The sequence below is a fragment of the Pseudophryne corroboree genome, chromosome 11 (genome assembly GCF_028390025.1).
Source record: "Pseudophryne corroboree isolate aPseCor3 chromosome 11, aPseCor3.hap2, whole genome shotgun sequence".
Taxonomy (NCBI): Eukaryota; Metazoa; Chordata; class Amphibia; order Anura; family Myobatrachidae; genus Pseudophryne; species Pseudophryne corroboree.
In genome coordinates, this window is record NC_086454.1 from 349,913,782 (window position 1) to 349,931,527 (window position 17,746).

Below are 17,746 nucleotides of genomic sequence, written 5' to 3' on the forward strand. Positions count from 1 at the left end.
TGGGATTTATGCAATTTTACAACTATATAAAAGTGTCCCTTGCGTATGAAACAGTATTACGTTCTGTTGTACTATAGACAACTTTAATGTGCTGCTACTAAGTTTGAGATCTTGGGAGGGTCAGAAGAGGACGTGAGCATAACAAGGAGGGCAAAATCACCCTTTAAATAAAGAAAATACACTTCAGGAGACCTCACAGTATTAACGGCATTCTGTATAATTCTCCCATTTACTAGATGTGGAATAAAACCAAAAAAATCCAAACTTCAATTTCATCATACTGACCCCTCTGTGTTAAACTATGTATACCAAAATTACTTCAGTCTATTTCAAATATATTTAATGCTCAACATTTTCAAAGATGGCCTTTGTTGTTCAAACAGAAAATTGCAGAACCGCCAACTGCTCCAAGTCCTTTAGTTTTGCAGGGGCCGCGGAATCTGTGAATTGAGCAATTCAGAAAGAGCCCGCTGCACTGAAGAAGCTCTAATGAGGCAGTCCAACCCCCCCCCCCTTCCCCAGTGCTGGTGACCAGATGAACAGCAAGTTCAGCTTCATTCTTCACAAAAGACAGAAAACGAGTTCTCTGGACTGCAAATATTTTTTTGTTTTCGTTTTTTTTCTTAAAAAAAAGATTCATCTGCTTCTATGCAGCAACCTTGTTGTCTTTCTGCGGAGAGAGATAGGGGAAAATTATACACGGCCGATATAAAACCGCACTACAGTAACATCACACAGATCCTGTAAGATTATCAGTTTCTACCCGGCAACATACGACAGCCTGAACGGAGTATCAGAGTTACATTATCTCATGGTCATTTGTTTATAGAACTAACATCTAGAAAGAACACAAAACTTTCTTTGAAGGTTAAAACCTCCTTCATTTATGTTATATTTTCCCCTAAAGGTGACCAATTACAGCACAACCCTGCTGCTCGGCCCAAGCACCAAGATGAAAAGCTAATCTGGCAAAACGCGCAAAATGCTGAATTGGACAAAATACAGCTTGAGTGGAGCTTCTGATCCGTTCCAGCAACACAGGGGCCTCCTGTTAACATGGTCAGGAGAGGTCAGCATATACAGGCAGACAGGTCACCTATAGTCCTTCCCCATCACTGCCGGATGTTGCCGTAGCCTTACTGGCCAGCATCAGCTGTGATATGGAGACACCAGCTTATCTCTTGTAATTGATTATCTGAAGGTGGACATCTCCTTTAAGGGGACTTTAGTACATTGAAGAGTAACTATGCAGAAGTTGTTTGATAAATACTGGCAAGGGTTCACGGTGAAACCAAAAGTCATTTTAAACATTGTTTACACTCACCCTGTACTCGTAGTCTCCAAATTCTCTCCCCCCGCGTCCTCCTCCTCTGTAACCACCACGGTAACTTCGAGGTGCCCCAAAGGCACCACCTCCAGGAGGGCCTCTCCTCTCACCGCGGCCTCTGCCTCCACGGTACCCCATGCCCCCACCACCTCTACCTCTGTAACCCCCACGACCCCTGTTTGAACGCAGAGGAAGTCCAAATGTCTCTGCATTAATCCTCCTTTCCTCGGCCCACGTGGGTCTTCGATCTCTGCGATGGTGAAAACATGGCAAAGAAAAAAAAAATGTAACATAATTACAAATCCACAATGTAGACAGCAATAACCAAGATCAATATCCAGTTTTCTCCCACACAAAGGCTATTATTGTGTGAGTGCAGCCAATCAATTCACTAGGAAGCAGCGCTTTAGGAATATGGCCAGACCTCATGAATACGGGGTCATGAAACTAGACCGTAAGGTCGCAGGTTAAATGGCTCCAGTGTAGGTAACATCTGCAGCTTACGTAACCAGCGCAATGACAATTTAAGAATTATTATCTGGTACCTCATGGCTTGGTATTAACCATTACTACCTATAAAATGCCTACAACTTTATAGCAATGTTAGACGTCTGTCTCCAGCATATGCAGCTGGGTGTGTATGTATCCCACATTCACATCCAATTGGATAGGGCTGCACGGAAGTAACCGATGCACGTGACCCCAGACGTCACGAGTCTTACAGGGTTTAAAAAGTTCATCGTGGCCCTTGAGATACTGCATGAAACTCCTAATAAATTATTTTACACAGGGTGGAGGTGATGGAATACAGAGGGCGTAAAAGAGAAGAGGTGAAGGATGTGCAGCAAAGGGAGTGGGGTACAGGTGCTGGAAGGGCAGGAAAGGTAGCGGTAGGTGCTGGACAAAAGGGGGCACTAAGAATAAATATTTGGTTGCAGCAGAAGAGGGAGATGGAGGAGTGAGATGGGGGGGGGGGAGAGAGAGAAAGGAGGATAGATTGCAGGAAGAAGAAGAAGAAGAAGAAGAGGGGAGGTAGAAAGACAGAGAAGGAGGAGGAGGTGGAAGGGAACACAATAGATAAGAAAAATAAATGCTGCACAACTGCTAGTGACTGCTCCAAAATACATATAATATGTTAATGAAATATGACCAATTTGATGGCAACAAAAATAAGAATTTACTTACCGATAATTCTATTTCTCGTAGTCCGTAGTGGATGCTGGGGACTCCGTCAGGACCATGGGGGGGGTAGCGGCTCCGCAGGAGACAGGGCACAAAAGTAAAAGCTTTAGGATCAGGTGGTGTGCACTGGCTCCTCCCCCTATGACCCTCCTCCAAGCCTCAGTCAGGATACTGTGCCCGGACGAGCGTACACAATAAGGAAGGATTTTGAATCCCGGGTAAGACTCATACCAGCCACACCAATCACACTGTACAACCTGTGATCTGAACCCAGTTAACAGCATGATAACAGCGGAGCCTCTGAAAAGATGGCTCACAACAATAATAACCCGATTTTTGTAACAATATCTATGTACAAGTATTGCAGACAATCCGCACTTGGGATGGGCGCCCAGCATCCACTACGGACTACGAGAAATAGAATTATCGGTAAGTAAATTCTTATTTTCTCTGACGTCCTAAGTGGATGCTGGGGACTCCGTCAGGACCATGGGGATTATACCAAAGCTCCCAAACGGGCGGGAGAGTGCGGATGACTCTGCAGCACCGAATGAGAGAACTCCAGGTCCTCCTCAGCCAGGGTATCAAATTTGTAGAATTTTTCAACGTGTTTGCCCCTGACCAAGTAGCAGCTCGGCAAAGTTGTAAAGCCGAGACCCCTCGGGCAGCCGCCCAAGATGAGCCCACCTTCCTTGTGGAATGGGCATTTACATATTTTGGCTGTGGCAGGCCTGCCACAGAATGTGCAAGCTGAATTGTACTACACATCCAACTAGCAATCGTCTGCTTAGAAGCAAGAGCACCCAGTTTGTTGGGTGCATACAGGATAACAGCAAGTCAGTTTTCCTGACTCCAGCCGTCCTGGAAACCTATATTTTCAGGGCCCTGACAACATCTAGCAACTTGGAGTCCTCCAAGTCCCTAGTAGCCGCAGGTACCACAATAAGCTGGTTCAGGTGAAACGCTGACACCACCTTAGGGAGAAACTGGGGACGAGTCCGCAGCTCTGCCCTGTCCGAATGGACAATCAGATATGGGCTTTTGTGAGACAAAGCCGCCAATTCTGACACTCGCCTGGCCAAGGCCAGGGCCAACAGCATGGTCACTTTCCATGTGAGATATTTCAAATCCACAGATTTGAGCGGTTTAAACCAATGTGATTTGAGGAATCCCAGAACTACGTTGAGATCCCACAGTGCCACTGGAGGCACAAAAGGGGGTTGTATATGCAGTACTCCCTTGACAAACTTCTGGACTTCAGGAACTGAAGCCAATTCTTTTTGGAAGAAAATCGACAGGGCCGAAATTTGAACCTTAATGGACCCCAATTTGAGGCCCATAGACACTCCTGTTTGTAGGAAATGCAGGAATCGACCGAGTTGAAATTCCTCCGTGGGGGCCTTCCTGGCCTCACACCACGCAACATATTTTCGCCACATGTGGTGATAATGATGTGCGGTCACCTCCTTCCTGGCTTTGACCAGGGTAGGAATGACCTCTTCTGGAATGCCTTTTTCCCTTAGGATCCGGCGTTCCACCGCCATGCCGTCAAACGCAGCCGCGGTAAGTCTTGGAAACAGACATGGTACTTGCTGAAGCAAGTCCCTTCTTAGCGGCAGAGGCCATGAGTCCTCTGTGAGCATTTCTTGAAGTTCCGGGTACCAAGTCCTTCTTGGCCAATCCGGAGCCACGAGTATAGTTCTTACTCCTCTACGTCTTATAATTCTCAGTACCTTGGGTATGAGAAGCAGAGGAGGGAACACATACACCGACTGGTACACCCACGGTGTTACCAGAACGTCCACAGCTATTGCCTGAGGGTCTCTTGACCTGGCGCAATACCTGTCCAGTTTTTTGTTCAGGCGGGACGCCATCATGTCCACCTTTGGTCTTTCCCAACGGTTCACAATCATGTGGAAGACTTCCCGATGAAGTCCCCACTTTCCCGGGTGGAGGTCGTGCCTGCTGAGGAAGTTTGCTTCCCAGTTGTCCACTCCCGGAATGAACATTGCTGACAGTGCTATCACATGATTTTCCGCCCAGCGAAGAATCCTTGCAGTTTCTGCCATTGCCCTCCTGCTTCTTGTGCCGCCCTGTCTGTTTACGTGGGCGACTGCCGTGATGTTGTCCCACTGGATCAATACCGGCTGACCTTGAAGCAGAGGTCTTGCTAAGCTTAGAGCATTGTAAATTGTCCTTAGCTCCAGTATATTTATGTGGAGAGAAGTCTCCAGACTTGATCACACTCCCTGGAAATTTTTTCCCTGTGTGACTGCTCCCCAGCCTCTCAGGCTGGCATCTGTGGTTACCAGGACCCAGTCCTGAATGCCGAATCTGCGGCCCTTTAGGAGATGAGCACTCTGCAGCCACCGCAGAAGAAACACCCTTGTCCTTGGAGACAGGGTTATCCGCTGATGCATCTGAAGATGCGATCCGGACCATTTTTCCAGCAGATCCCACTGAAAAGTTCTTGCGTGAAATCTGCCGAATGGAATCGCTTCGTAAGAAGCCACCATTTTTCCCAGGACCCTTGTGCAATGATGCACTGACACTTTTCCTGGTTTTAGGAGGTTCCTGACTAGCTCGGATAACTCCCTGGCTTTCTCCTCCGGGAGAAACACCTTTCTCTGGACTGTGTCCAGAATCATCCCTAGGAACAGTAGACGTGTCGTCGGAAACAGCTGCGATTTTGGAATATTTAGAATCCACCCGTGCTGTCGTAGAACTACTTGAGATAGTGCTACTCCGACCTCCAACTGTTCTCTGGACCTTGCCCTTATCAGGCGATCGTCCATTTTCTTTGAAGAAGAATCATCATTTCGGCCATTACCTTGGTAAAGACCCGGGGTGCCGTGGACAATCCAAACGGCAGCGTCTGAAACTGATAGTGACAGTTCTGTACCACGAACCTGAGGTACCCTTGGTGAGAAGGGCAAATTGGGACATGGAGGTAAGCATCCCTGATGTCCAGGGACACCATATAGTCCCCTTCTTCCTGGTTCGCTATCACTGCTCTGAGTGACTCCATCTTGATTTGAACCTTTGTATGTAAGTGTTCAAATATTTCAGATTTAGAATAGGTCTCACCGAGCCATCTGGCTTCAGTACCACAATATAGTGTGGAATAATACCCCTTTCCTTGTTGTAGGAGGGGTACTTTAATTATCACCTGCTGGGAATACAGCTTGTGAATTGTTTCCAATACTGCCTCCCTGTCGGAGGGAGACGTTGGTAAAGCAAACTTCAGGAACCTGCGAGGGAGAGACGTCTCGAATTTCCAATCTGTACCCCTGGGATACTACTTGTAGGATCCAGGGGTCCACTTGCGAGTGAGCCCACTGCGTGCTGAAACTCTTGAGACGACCCCCCACCGCACCTGTTTGTACGGCCCCAGCGTCATGCTGAGGACTTGGCAGAAGCGGTGGAGGGCTTCTGTTCCTGGGAATGGGCTGCCTGCTGCAGTCTTCTTCCCTTTCCTCTATCCCTGGGCAGATATGACTGGCCTTCAGATATGGACATCGCACTTACTCTTGATGCCAGAGTGCAAATATCCCTCTGTGCATCTCGCATATATAGAAATGCATCCTTTAAATGCTCTATAGTCAATAAAATACTGTCCCTGTCAAGGGTATCAATATTTTCAGTCAGGGAATCCGACCAAGCCACCCCAGCGCTGCCCATCCAGGCTGAGGTGATCGCTGGTCGCAGTATAACACCAGTATGTGTGTATATACTGTTTAGGATATTTTCCAGCCTCCTATCAGTTGGCTCTTTGAGGGCGGCCGTATCTGGAGACGGTAACGCCACTTGTTTTGATAAGCGTGTGAGCGCCTTATCCACCCTAAGGGATGTTTCCCAACGCGCCATAACTTCTGGCGGGAAAGGGTATACCGCCAATAATTTTCTATCGGGGGAAACCCACGCATCATCACACACTTCATTTAATTTATCTGATTCAGGAAAAACTACAGGTAGTTTTTTCACACCCCACATAATACCCTTTTTTGTGGTACTTGTAGTATCAGAAATATGTAACACCTCCTTCATTGCCCTTAACATGTAACGTGTGGCCCTAAAGGAAAATACGTTTGTTTCTTCACCGTCGACACTGGAGTCAGTGTCCCTGTCTGGGTCTGTGTCGACCGACTGAGGTAAATGGGCGTTTTAAAGCCCCTGACGGTGTTTGAGACGCCTGGACAGGTACTAATTTGTTTGCCGGCCGTCTCATGTCGTCAACCGACCTTGCAGCGTGTTGACATTATCACGTAATTCCCTAAATAAGCCATCCATTCCGGTGTCGACTCCCTAGAGAGTGACATCACCATTACAGGCAATTGCTCCGCCTCCTCACCAACATCGTCCTCATACATGTCGACACACACGTACCGACACCCAGCACACACACAGGGAATGCTCTGATAGAGGACAGGACCCCACTAGCCCTTTGGGGAGACAGAGGGAGAGTTTGCCAGCACACACCAAAACGCTATAATTATACAGGGACAACCTTTATATAAGTGTTTTCCCCTTATAGCATCTTAATATATAAGCATATCGCCAAATAAGTGCCCCCCCTCTCTGTTTTAACCCTGTTTCTGTAGTGCAGTGCAGGGGAGAGCCTGGGAGCCTTCCCACCAGCAGTTCTGTGAGGGAAAATGGCGCTGTGTGCTGAGGAGAATAGGCCCCGCCCCCTTTTCGGCGGGCTTCTTCTCCCGTTTTTCTGACAACCTGGCAGGGGTTAAATACATCCATATAGCCCCAGAGGCAATATGTGATGTATTTTTAGCCAGTATAGGTATTTTCATTGCTGCCCAGGGCGCCCCCCCCAGCGCCCTGCACCCTCAGTGACCGTTGGTGTGAAGTGTGCTGAGAGCAATAACGCACAGCTGCAGTGCTGTGCGCTACCTCATGAAGACTGAGAAGTCTTCAGCCGCCGATTTCTGGACCTCTTCTCTCTTCAGCATCTGCAAGGGGGTCTGCGGCGCGGCTCCGGTGACCCATCCAGGCTGTACCTGTGATCGTCCCTCTGGAGCTAGTGTCCAGTAGCCTAAGAAGCCAATCCATCCTGCACGCAGGTGAGTTCACTTCTTCTCCCCTAAGTCCCTCGTTGCAGTGATCCTGTTGCCAGCAGGACTCACTGAAAATAAAAAACATAATAAAACTTTTACTCTAAGCAGCTCAGGAGAGCCACCTAGATTGCACCCTTCTCGGCCGGGCACAAAAACCTAACTGAGGCTTGGAGGAGGGTCATAGGGGGAGGAGCCAGTGCACACCAGCTAGTCCTAAAGCTTTTACTTTTGTGCCCTGTCTCCTGCGGAGCCGCTACCCCCCCCCATGGTCCCGACGGAGTCCCCAGCATCCACTTAGGACGTCAGAGAAATGATATAGAATTAAAAAGGGAAACTGGTTTAAATAAAAAAGTCGATATCTACTGCTCTAGACCATGGCAAGAAAAGACTAGCAATGCTGGGATTTGCAGTTCCACAGCACGAAGCTTGACTGCCTAAATCTGGAGGTTGAATGAGCTACATTAAGACCGCGGATGCATGGACAATTACGTATTCCCAGCGAATGATAATGCAAAACATTCGTCACCTGTTATTGTCACAAGAGATGTTGTCGAAGAAGGATTTGGTTTTATCATAATAAAGGCTCGCTGCTGCCTCCTCCTCCTCCACGTTTCCTTCACTGTTCTGAGTGTCCACCCCGGAGTCCGCTTTATCCTCCCCATTCACTGGCTTCTCTGGTTTGTCATCTGGAACGAGGTACACGTGGACAAACATAAGCACACATCTATCGGAAAAGTCAAGACGATGGTAAATAGTAGAGCCCTCCAAGAGACTAAATCACAGTTCCCAGCACTCCAGGGAGAGAAGAGGAGAGTTACACGGTTTATGATTGGGCTTTATTTCACGTTCCATAATTCAGGGCTGCACATCCCAGGCTACACTGGGTGACTGCACTGCAATAAAAGATGAATCTGCCATTTACAAATAAAAAAATAAGAATTTACTTACCGATAATTCTATTTCTCGTAGTCCGTAGTGGATGCTGGGGACTCCGTAAGGACCATGGGGAATAGCGGCTCCGCAGGAGACTGGGCACATCTAAAGAAAGCTTTAGGACTATCTGGTGTGCACTGGCTCCTCCCCCTATGACCCTCCTCCAAGCCTCAGTTAGGATACTGTGCCCGGACGAGCGTACACAATAAGGAAGGATTTTGAATCCCGGGTAAGACTCATACCAGCCACACCAATCACACCGTACAACCTGTGATCTGAACCCAGTTAACAGCATGATAACAGAGGAGCCTCTAGAAAAGATGGCTCACTACAGCAATAACCCGATTTTTTGGTAACAATAACTATGTACCAGTATTGCAGACAATCCGCACTTGGGATGGGCGCCCAGCATCCACTACGGACTACGAGAAATAGAATTATCGGTAAGTAAATTCTTATTTTCTCTAACGTCCTAAGTGGATGCTGGGGACTCCGTAAGGACCATGGGGATTATACCAAAGCTCCCAAACGGGCGGGAGTGCGCGGATGACTCTGCAGCACCAAATGAGAGAACTCCAGGTCCTCCTCAGCCAGGGTATCAATTTTGTAGAATTTTACAAACGTATTTGCTCCTGACCAAGTAGCTGCTCGGCAAAGTTGTAAAGCCGAGACCCCTCGGGCAGCCGCCCAAGATGAGCCCACCTTCCTTGTGGAGTGGGCATTTACAGATTTTTGGCTGTGGCAGGCCTGCCACAGAATGTGCAAGCTGAATTGTACTACAAATCCAACGAGCAATAGTCTGCTTAGAAGCAGGAGCACCCAGCTTGTTGGGTGCATACAGGATAAACCGCGAGTCAGTTTTCCTGACTCCAGCCGTCCTGGAAACATATTTTCAGGGCCCTGACAACGTCTAGCAACTTGGAGTCCTCCAAGTCCCTAGTAGCCGCAGGCACCACAATAGGTTGGTTCAGGTGAAAGCGCTGAAACCACCTTAGGGAGAAACTGAGGACGAGTCCTCAATTCCGCCCTGTCCGAATGGAAAATCAGATAAGGGCTTTTACAGGATAAAGCCGCCAATTCTGACACGCGCCTGGCCCAGGCCAGGGCCAACAGCATAACCACTTTCCCTGTGAGATATTTTAACTCCACAGATTTAAGTGGTTCAAACCAATGTGACTTTTGGAACCCAAAAACTACATTGAGATCCCAAAGTGCCACTGGAGGCACAAAAGGAGGCTGTATATGCAGTACCCCTTTTACAAACGTCTGAACTTCAGGGACTGAAGCTAGTTCTTTTTGGAAGAAAATTGACAGGGCCGAAATTTGAACCTTAATGGACCCCAATTTCAGGCCCATAGACACTCCTGTTTGCAGGAAATGTAGGAATCGACCCAGTTGAATTTCCTCCGTCGGGCCTTACTGGCCTCGCACCACGCAACATATTTTCGCCAAATGCGGTGATAATGTTTTGCGGTTACATCCTTCCTGGCTTTGATCAGGATAGGGATGACTTCATCCGGAATGCCTTTTTTCCTTCAGGATCCGGCGTTCAAAACCGCCATGCCGTCAAACGCAGCCGCGGTAAGTCTTGGAACAGACAGGGTCCTTGCTGGAGCAGGTCCCTTCTTAGAGGTAGAGGCCACGGATCCTCCGTGAGCATCTCTTGAAGTTCCGGTTACCAAGTCCTTCTTGGCCAATCCGGAGCCACGAATATAGTGCTTACTCCTCTCCATCTTATCAATCTCAGTACCTTGGGTATGAGAGGCAGAGGAGGGAACACATACACTGACTGGTACACCCACGGTGTTACCAGAGCGTCTACAGCTATTGCCTGAGGGTCCCTTGACCTGATAGCAATACCTGTCGAGTTTTTCCCAACGGTTTATAATCATGTGGAAGACTTCTGGGTGAAGTCCCCACTCTCCCGGGTGGAGGTCGTGCTGAGGAAGTCTGCTTCCCAGTTGTCCACTCCCGGAATGAATACTGCTGACAGTGCTATCACATGATTTTCCGCCCAGCGAAGAATCCTTGCAGCTTCTGCCATTGCCCTCCTGCTTCTTGTGTCACCCTGTCTGTTTACGTGGGTGACTGCCGTGATGTTGTCCGACTGGATCAACACCGGCTGACCTTGAAGCAGAGGTCTTGCTAAGCTTAGAGCATTGTAAATGTCCCTTAGCTTCAGGATATTTATGTGAAGTGATGTCTCCAGGCTTGACCATAAGCCCTGGATATTCCTTCCCTGTGTGACTGCTCTCCAGCCTCGCAGGCTGGCATCCGTGGTCACCAGGACCCAGTCCTGAATGCCTAATCTGCGGCCCTCTGGAAGATGAGCACTCTGCAACCACCACAGGAGGGACACCCTTGTCCTTGGTGACAGGGTTATCCGCTGATGCATCTGAAGATGCGACCCGGACCATTTGTCCAGCAGGTCCCACTGGAAAGTTCTTGCGTGGAATCTGTCGAATGGGATTGCTTCGTAGGAAGCCACCATTTTACCCAGAACCCTTGTGCACTGATGCACTGAGACTTGGCTCGGTTTTAGGAGGTTCCTGACTAGCTCGGATAACTCCCTGGCTTTCTCCTCCGGGAGAAACACCTTTTTCTGGACTGTGTCCAGGATCATCCCTAGGAACAGAAGACACGTCGTCGGAACCAGCTGCGATTTTGGAATATTGAAAATCCAATCGTGCTGCCGCAACACTACCTGAGATAGTGCTACACCGACCTCCAACTGTTCCCTGGATCTTACCCTTATCAGGGAATTGTCCAAGTAAGGGATAACTAAAATTCCCTTCCTTCGAAGGAATATCATCATTTCGGCCATTACCTTGGTAAAGACCCGGGGTGCCGTGGACCATCCATACGGCAGCGTCTGAACTGATAGTGACAGTTCTGTACCATAAACCTGAGGTACCCTTGGTGAGAAGGGTAAATTTTGACATGAAGGTAAGTATCCTTGATGTCCCGAGACATCATGTAGTCCCCTTCTTCCAGGTTCGCAATCACTGCTCTGAGTGACTCAATCTTGAATTTGAACCTCTGTATGTAAGTGTTCAAAGATTTTAGATTTAGAATCGGTCTCACCGAGCCGTCCGGCTTCGGTACCACAACAGTGTGGAATAATACCCCGTTCCCTGTTGCAGGAGGGGTATCTTGATTATCACCTGCTGGGAATACCGCTTGTGAATGGCTTCCAAAACTGTCACCCTGTCAGAAGGAGACATCGGTAAAGCAGACTTTAGGAAACGGCGAGGGGGAGACGTCTCGAATTCTAATTTGTACCCCTGAGATATCACCTGAAAGATCCAGGGGTCTACTTGCGAGTGAGCCCACTGCGCGCTAAAATTCATTGAGACGGGCCCCCCACCGTGCCTGATTCTGCTTGTAAAGCCCCCGCGTATACTGAGGGCTTGGCAGAGGCGGGAGAGGGTTTCTGTTCCTGGGAACTGGCTGATTTCTGCAGCCTTTTTCCTCTCCCTCTGTCACGGGGCAGAAATGAGGAACCTTTTGCCCGCTTGTCCACGAAAAGACTGCGCCTGATAATACGGCGTCTTCTCATGTTGAGAGGCGACCTGGGGTACAAACGTGGATTTCCCAGCTGTTGCCGTGGCCACCAGGTCTGAAAGACCGACCCCAAATAACTCCTCCCCTTAATAAAGCAATACTTCCAAATACCGTTTGGAATACGCATCACCTGACCACTGACGTGTCCATAACCCTCTACTGGTAGAAATGGACAACGCACTTAGACTTGATGCCAGTCGGCAAATATTCCGCTGTGCATCACGCATATATAGAAATGCATCTTTTAAATGCTCTATAGGCAAAAATATACTGTCCCTATCTAGGGTATCAATATTTTCAGACAGGGAATCCGACCACGCCAACCCAGCACTGCACATCCAGGCTGAGGCGATTGCTGGTCGCAGTATAACACCAGTATGTGTGTAAATACCTTTTAGGATACCCTCCTGCTTTCTATCAGCAGGATCCTTAAGGGCGGCCATCTCAGGCGAGGGTTGAGCCCTTACAAGCGTGTGAGCGCTTTATCCACCCTAGGGGGTGTTTCCCAACGCACCCTAACCTCTGGCGGGAAAGGATATAATGCCAATAACATTTTAGAAATTATCAGTTGTTATCGGGGGAAACCCACGCATCATCACACACCTCATTTGATTTCTCAGATTCAGGAAAACTACAGGTAGTTTTTCCTCACCGAACATAATACCCCTTTTTGGTGGTACTCGTATTATCAGAAATGTGTAAAACATTTTTCATTGCCTCAATCATGTAACTTGTGGCCCTACTGGAAGTCACATTTGTCTCTTCACCGTCGACACTGGAGTCAGTATCCGTGTCGGCGTCTATATCTGCCATCTGAGGTAACGGGCGCTTTAGAGCCCCTGACGGCCTATGAGACGTCTGGACAGGCACAAGCTGAGTAGCCGGCTGTCTCATGTCAACCACTGTCTTTTATACAGAGCTGACACTGTCACGTAATTTCTTCCAACAGTTCATCCACTCAGGTGTCGACCCCCTAGGGGGTGACATCACTATTACAGGCAATCTGCTCCGTCTCCACATTATTTTTCTCCTCATACATGTCGACACAAAAGTACCGACATACAGCACACACACAGGGAATGCTCTGATAGAGGACAGGACCCCACTAGCCCTTTGGGGAGACAGAGGGAGAGTTTGCCAGCACACACCAGAGCGCTATATATATATATATATATATATACAGGGATAACCTTATATAAGTGTTTTTCCCCTTATAGCTGCTGTATAGTTAATACTGCGCCTAATTAGTGCCCCCCTCTCTTTTTTTAACCCTTTCTGTAGTGTAGTGACTGCAGGGGAGAGCCAGGGAGCTTCCCTCCAACGGAGCTGTGAGGGAAAATGGCGCCAGTGTGCTGAGGAGATAAGGCCGCCGATAAGGGGGCGGAGCCTATCTCCTGTTTTTCTATGTATTCTGGCAGGGGTTAAATGCATCCATATAGCCCAGGAGGTATATGTGATGCATTTTTTTGCCATCTAAGGTGTTTTTATTGCGTCTCAGGGCGCTCCCCCCCAGCGCCCTGCACCCTCAGTGACCGAAGTGTGCTGAGAGCAATGGCGCACAGCTGCAGTGCTCTGCGCTACCTTGTTGAAGACAGGACGTCTTCTGCCGCCGATTTTCCGGACCTCTTCTGCCTTCTGGCTCTGTAAGGGGGCCGGCGGCGCGGCTCTGGGACCCATCCAAGCTGGGCCTGTGATCGTCCCTCTGGAGCTAATGTCCAGTAGCCTAAGAAGCCCAATCCACTCTGCACGCAGGTGAGTTCGCTTCTTCTCCCCTTAGTCCCTCGATGCAGTGAGCCTGTTGCCAGCAGGTCTCACTGAAAATAAAAAACCTAAACTAAAACTTTCACTAAGAAGCTCAGGAGAGCCCCTAGTGTGCACCCTTCTCGTTCGGGCACAGAGATCGAACTGAGGCTTGGAGGAGGGTCATAGGGGGAGGAGCCAGTGCACACCAGATAGTCCTAAAGCTTTCTTTAGATGTGCCCAGTCTCCTGCGGAGCCGCTATTCCCCATGGTCCTTACGGAGTCCCCAGCATCCACTTAGGACGTTAGAGAAATTGGTGATACAGAATTTACTACTGGAAACTAGGAGCCTCTTTGCAGATATGCCTCACTAATCAGCCCTGCATTTACATCAAGGTGCGCCGGAATGGCGTGGCCATGCCTTAGCGACAGCTTTGTGTTGACCATATTAGATTAAAAGAAAAACACACTGAAATAAAAGATGCATTTGAATGTGTGATAAAATCAAATGTAATCCCAAAATCACTGCAATGTTTTTTTTTGGTGTTTTTATAAAATTGTGACTCAAGTATTGCTGATGCGGGTATGTCTGCACACGGACCCACGGGCGGACAGATCTGTGTCTATCATTGCACAAGGCACCCACAACACTGATGAAAGTTCACACATCACCACAAAGTCGCGTACCCTGAACACCAACCTTTTAGCTTTAATTTATTGTGAAATTCCCTGTCGATATCCTCTTTGTTGAACTGCGCGTTAGCGCTCTCAAAGTCAAAGTCTTTTTCAAACTTCATCGGCCCGTCTCGTCTAATGTTAAATCTTCCTCTGCCCCCCCGATGACCACCACGGCTTCTCCTAGGGGGAGGAGGGGCTAGTGCCACTGAAAGGGTTAAAAAATAAGAATTTACTTACCGATAATTCTATTTCTCGGAGTCCGTAGTGGATGCTGGGGTTCCTGAAAGGACCATGGGGAATAGCGGCTCCGCAGGAGACAGGGCACAAAAAAGTAAAGCTTTACTAGGTCAGGTGGTGTGCACTGGCTCCTCCCCCTATGACCCTCCTCCAGACTCCAGTTAGGTACTGTGCCCGGACGAGCATACACAATAAGGGAGGCATTTTGAATCCCGGGTAAGACTCATACCAGCCACACCAATCACACCGTACAACTTGTGATCTAAACCCAGTTAACAGTATGACAACAGAAAGGGCCTCTTAAAGATGGCTCCTTAACAATAACCCGAATTAGTTAACAATAACTATGTACAAGTATTGCAGATAATCCGCACTTGGGATGGGCGCCCAGCATCCACTACGGACTCCGAGAAATAGAATTATCGGTAAGTAAATTCTTATTTTCTCTATCGTCCTAAGTGGATGCTGGGGTTCCTGAAAGGACCATGGGGATTATACCAAAGCTCCCAAACGGGCGGGAGAGTGCGGATGACTCTGCAGCACCGAATGAGAGAACTCCAGGTCCTCCTTTGCCAGGGTATCAAATTTGTAAAATTTTACAAACGTGTTCTCCCCCGACCACGTAGCTGCTCGGCAGAGTTGTAATGCCGAGACCCCTCGGGCAGCCGCCCAAGATGAGCCCACCTTCCTTGTGGAGTGGGCTTTTACAGTTTTAGGCTGTGGCAGGCCTGCCACAGAATGTGCAAGTTGAATTGTGTTACAAATCCAACGAGCAATCGACTGCTTAGAAGCAGGTGCGCCCAACTTGTTGGGTGCATACAATATAAACAGCGAGTCAGATTTTCTGACTCCAGCCGTCCTTGCAATGTATATTTTTAAGGCTCTGACAACGTCCAACAACTTGGAGTCCTCCAAGTCGCTAGTGGCCGCAGGCACCACAATAGGTTGGTTCAGATGAAATGCTGATACCACTTTAGGGAGAAAATGCGGACGAGTCCGCAGTTCTGCCCTATCCGAATGGAAGATTAGATAAGGACTTTTATAAGATAAAGCCGCCAATTCAGATACTCTCCTGGCAGAGGCCAGGGCTAGTAACATAGTCACTTTCAATGTGAGATATTTCAAATCCACCTTTTTCAATGGTTCAAACCAATGGGATTTGAGGAAATCTAAAACTACATTTAGATCCCACGGTGCCACCGGAGGCACCACAGGAGGCTGTATATGCAGTACTCCCTTGACAAAAGTCTGGACCTCAGGGACAGAGGCCAATTCTTTTTGGAAGAATATTGACAGGGCCGAAATTTGAACCTTAATGGATCCCAATTTGAGACCCATAGATAATCCTGATTGCAGGAAATGTAGGAAACGACCCAGTTGGAATTCCTCCGTCGGAACCCTCCGATCCTCGCACCACGCTACATATTTTCGCCAAATGCGGTGATAATGTTTCACGGTGACTTCCTTCCGTGCCTTAATCAAGGTAGGAATGACTTCTTCTGGAATGCCTTTCCCTTTTAGGATCTGGCGTTCAACCGCCATGCCGTCAAACGCAGCCGCGGTAAGTCTTGAAAAAGACAGGGACCCTGCTGTAGCAGGTCCCTTCTCAGAGGTAGAGGCCACGGTTCGTCCGTGAGCATCTCTTGAAGTTCCGGATACCAAGTCCTTCTCGGCCAATCCGGAACCACTAGTATTGTTCTTACTCTTCTTTGCCGTATGATCTTCAATACCTTTGGTATGAGCGGCAGAGGAGGAAACACATACACTGACTGGTACACCCAAGGAGTTACCAGTGCGTCCACAGCTATTGCCTGTGGATCTCTTGACCTGGCGCAATATTTGTCCAGTTTCTTGTTGAGGCGAGACGCCATCATGTCTACAATTGGTCTTTCCCAACGGTCTATTAACATGTTGAAGACTTCTGGATGTAGACCCCACTCTCCCGGATGAAGATCGTGTCTGCTGAGGAAGTCTGCTTCCCAGTTGTCCACGCCCGGGATGAACACTGCTGACAGTGCTATCACGTGATTCTCCGCCCAGCGAAGAATCTTGGCAGCTTCTGCCATTGCACTCCTGCTTCTTGTGCCGCCCTGCCTGTTTACATGGGCGACCGCCGTGATGTTGTCCGACTGAATCAACACCGGCTTTCCTTGCAGGAGAAGTTCCGCCTGGCTTAGAGCATTGTAGATTGCTCTTAGTTCCAGAATGTTTATGTGAAGAGACTTTTCCAGGCTCGACCACACTCCCTGGAAGTTTCTTCCTTGTGTGACTGCTCCCCAGCCTCTCAGGCTGGCGTCCGTGGTCACCAGGATCCAATCCTGAATGCCGAATCTGCGGCCTTCTAATAGGTGAGCCTTCTGCAACCACCACAGAAGTGACACCCTTGTCTTTGGTGACAGGGTTATTCGCAGGTGCATCTGCAGATGCGACCCTGACCATTTGTCCAACAGATCCCTTTGGAATATTCTTGCATGGAATCTGCCGAATGGAATTGCTTCGTAAGAAGCCACCATTTTTCCCAGGACTCTTGTGCATTGATGTACTGACACTTTTCCTGGTTTTAGGAGGTTCCTGACCAGATCGGATAACTCCTTGGCTTTTTCCTCTGGAAGGAAAACCTTTTTCTGAACCGTGTCCAGAATCATTCCTAGGAACAGCAGACGAGTTGTCGGGATTAAATGGGATTTTGGAATATTCAGAATCCACCCGTGTTGTCTTAGCACCTCTTGAGATAGTGCTAAAGCTGTCTCCAGCTGTTCTCTGGACCTTGCCCTTATTAGGAGATCGTCCAAGTATGGGATAACTAATACGCCTTTTCTTCGAAGAAGAATCATCATCTCGGCCATTACCTTGGTAAAGACCCGAGGCGCCGTGGACAATCCGAACGGCAGCGTCTGAAACTGATAGTGACAGTTTTGAACAATGAACCTGAGGTACCCCTGGTGTGCGGGGTAAATCGGAACGTGTAGATACGCATCCTTGATGTCCAAGGATACCATAAAGTCCCCTTCTTCCA

The 17,746-nt window shown here is 48.5% G+C and overlaps 1 protein-coding gene across 2 annotated transcripts in view; it reads right to left on the minus strand.

The window, feature by feature from the left end:
• Positions 1 to 201: 201 nt before the first annotated feature.
• The window catches only part of LSM14A (LSM14A mRNA processing body assembly factor), a 37,610-nt gene continuing 20,065 nt past the window's right edge, over positions 202 to 17,746 (minus strand). Inside the window, exons 6-9 of one of the 2 annotated variants that reach the window (XM_063945977.1) lie at positions 14,516 to 14,698; positions 8,105 to 8,264; positions 1,325 to 1,577; positions 202 to 670 (exon numbers count right to left, since the gene is read on the minus strand). In XM_063945977.1, the coding sequence (XP_063802047.1) occupies positions 647 to 670; positions 1,325 to 1,577; positions 8,105 to 8,264; positions 14,516 to 14,698 (620 nt within the window). In that variant the 3' untranslated portion in view covers positions 202 to 646. The remainder of the gene's footprint in view (positions 671 to 1,324; positions 1,578 to 8,104; positions 8,265 to 14,515; positions 14,699 to 17,746) is intronic. The other variant, XM_063945978.1, reaches the window with a different exon arrangement.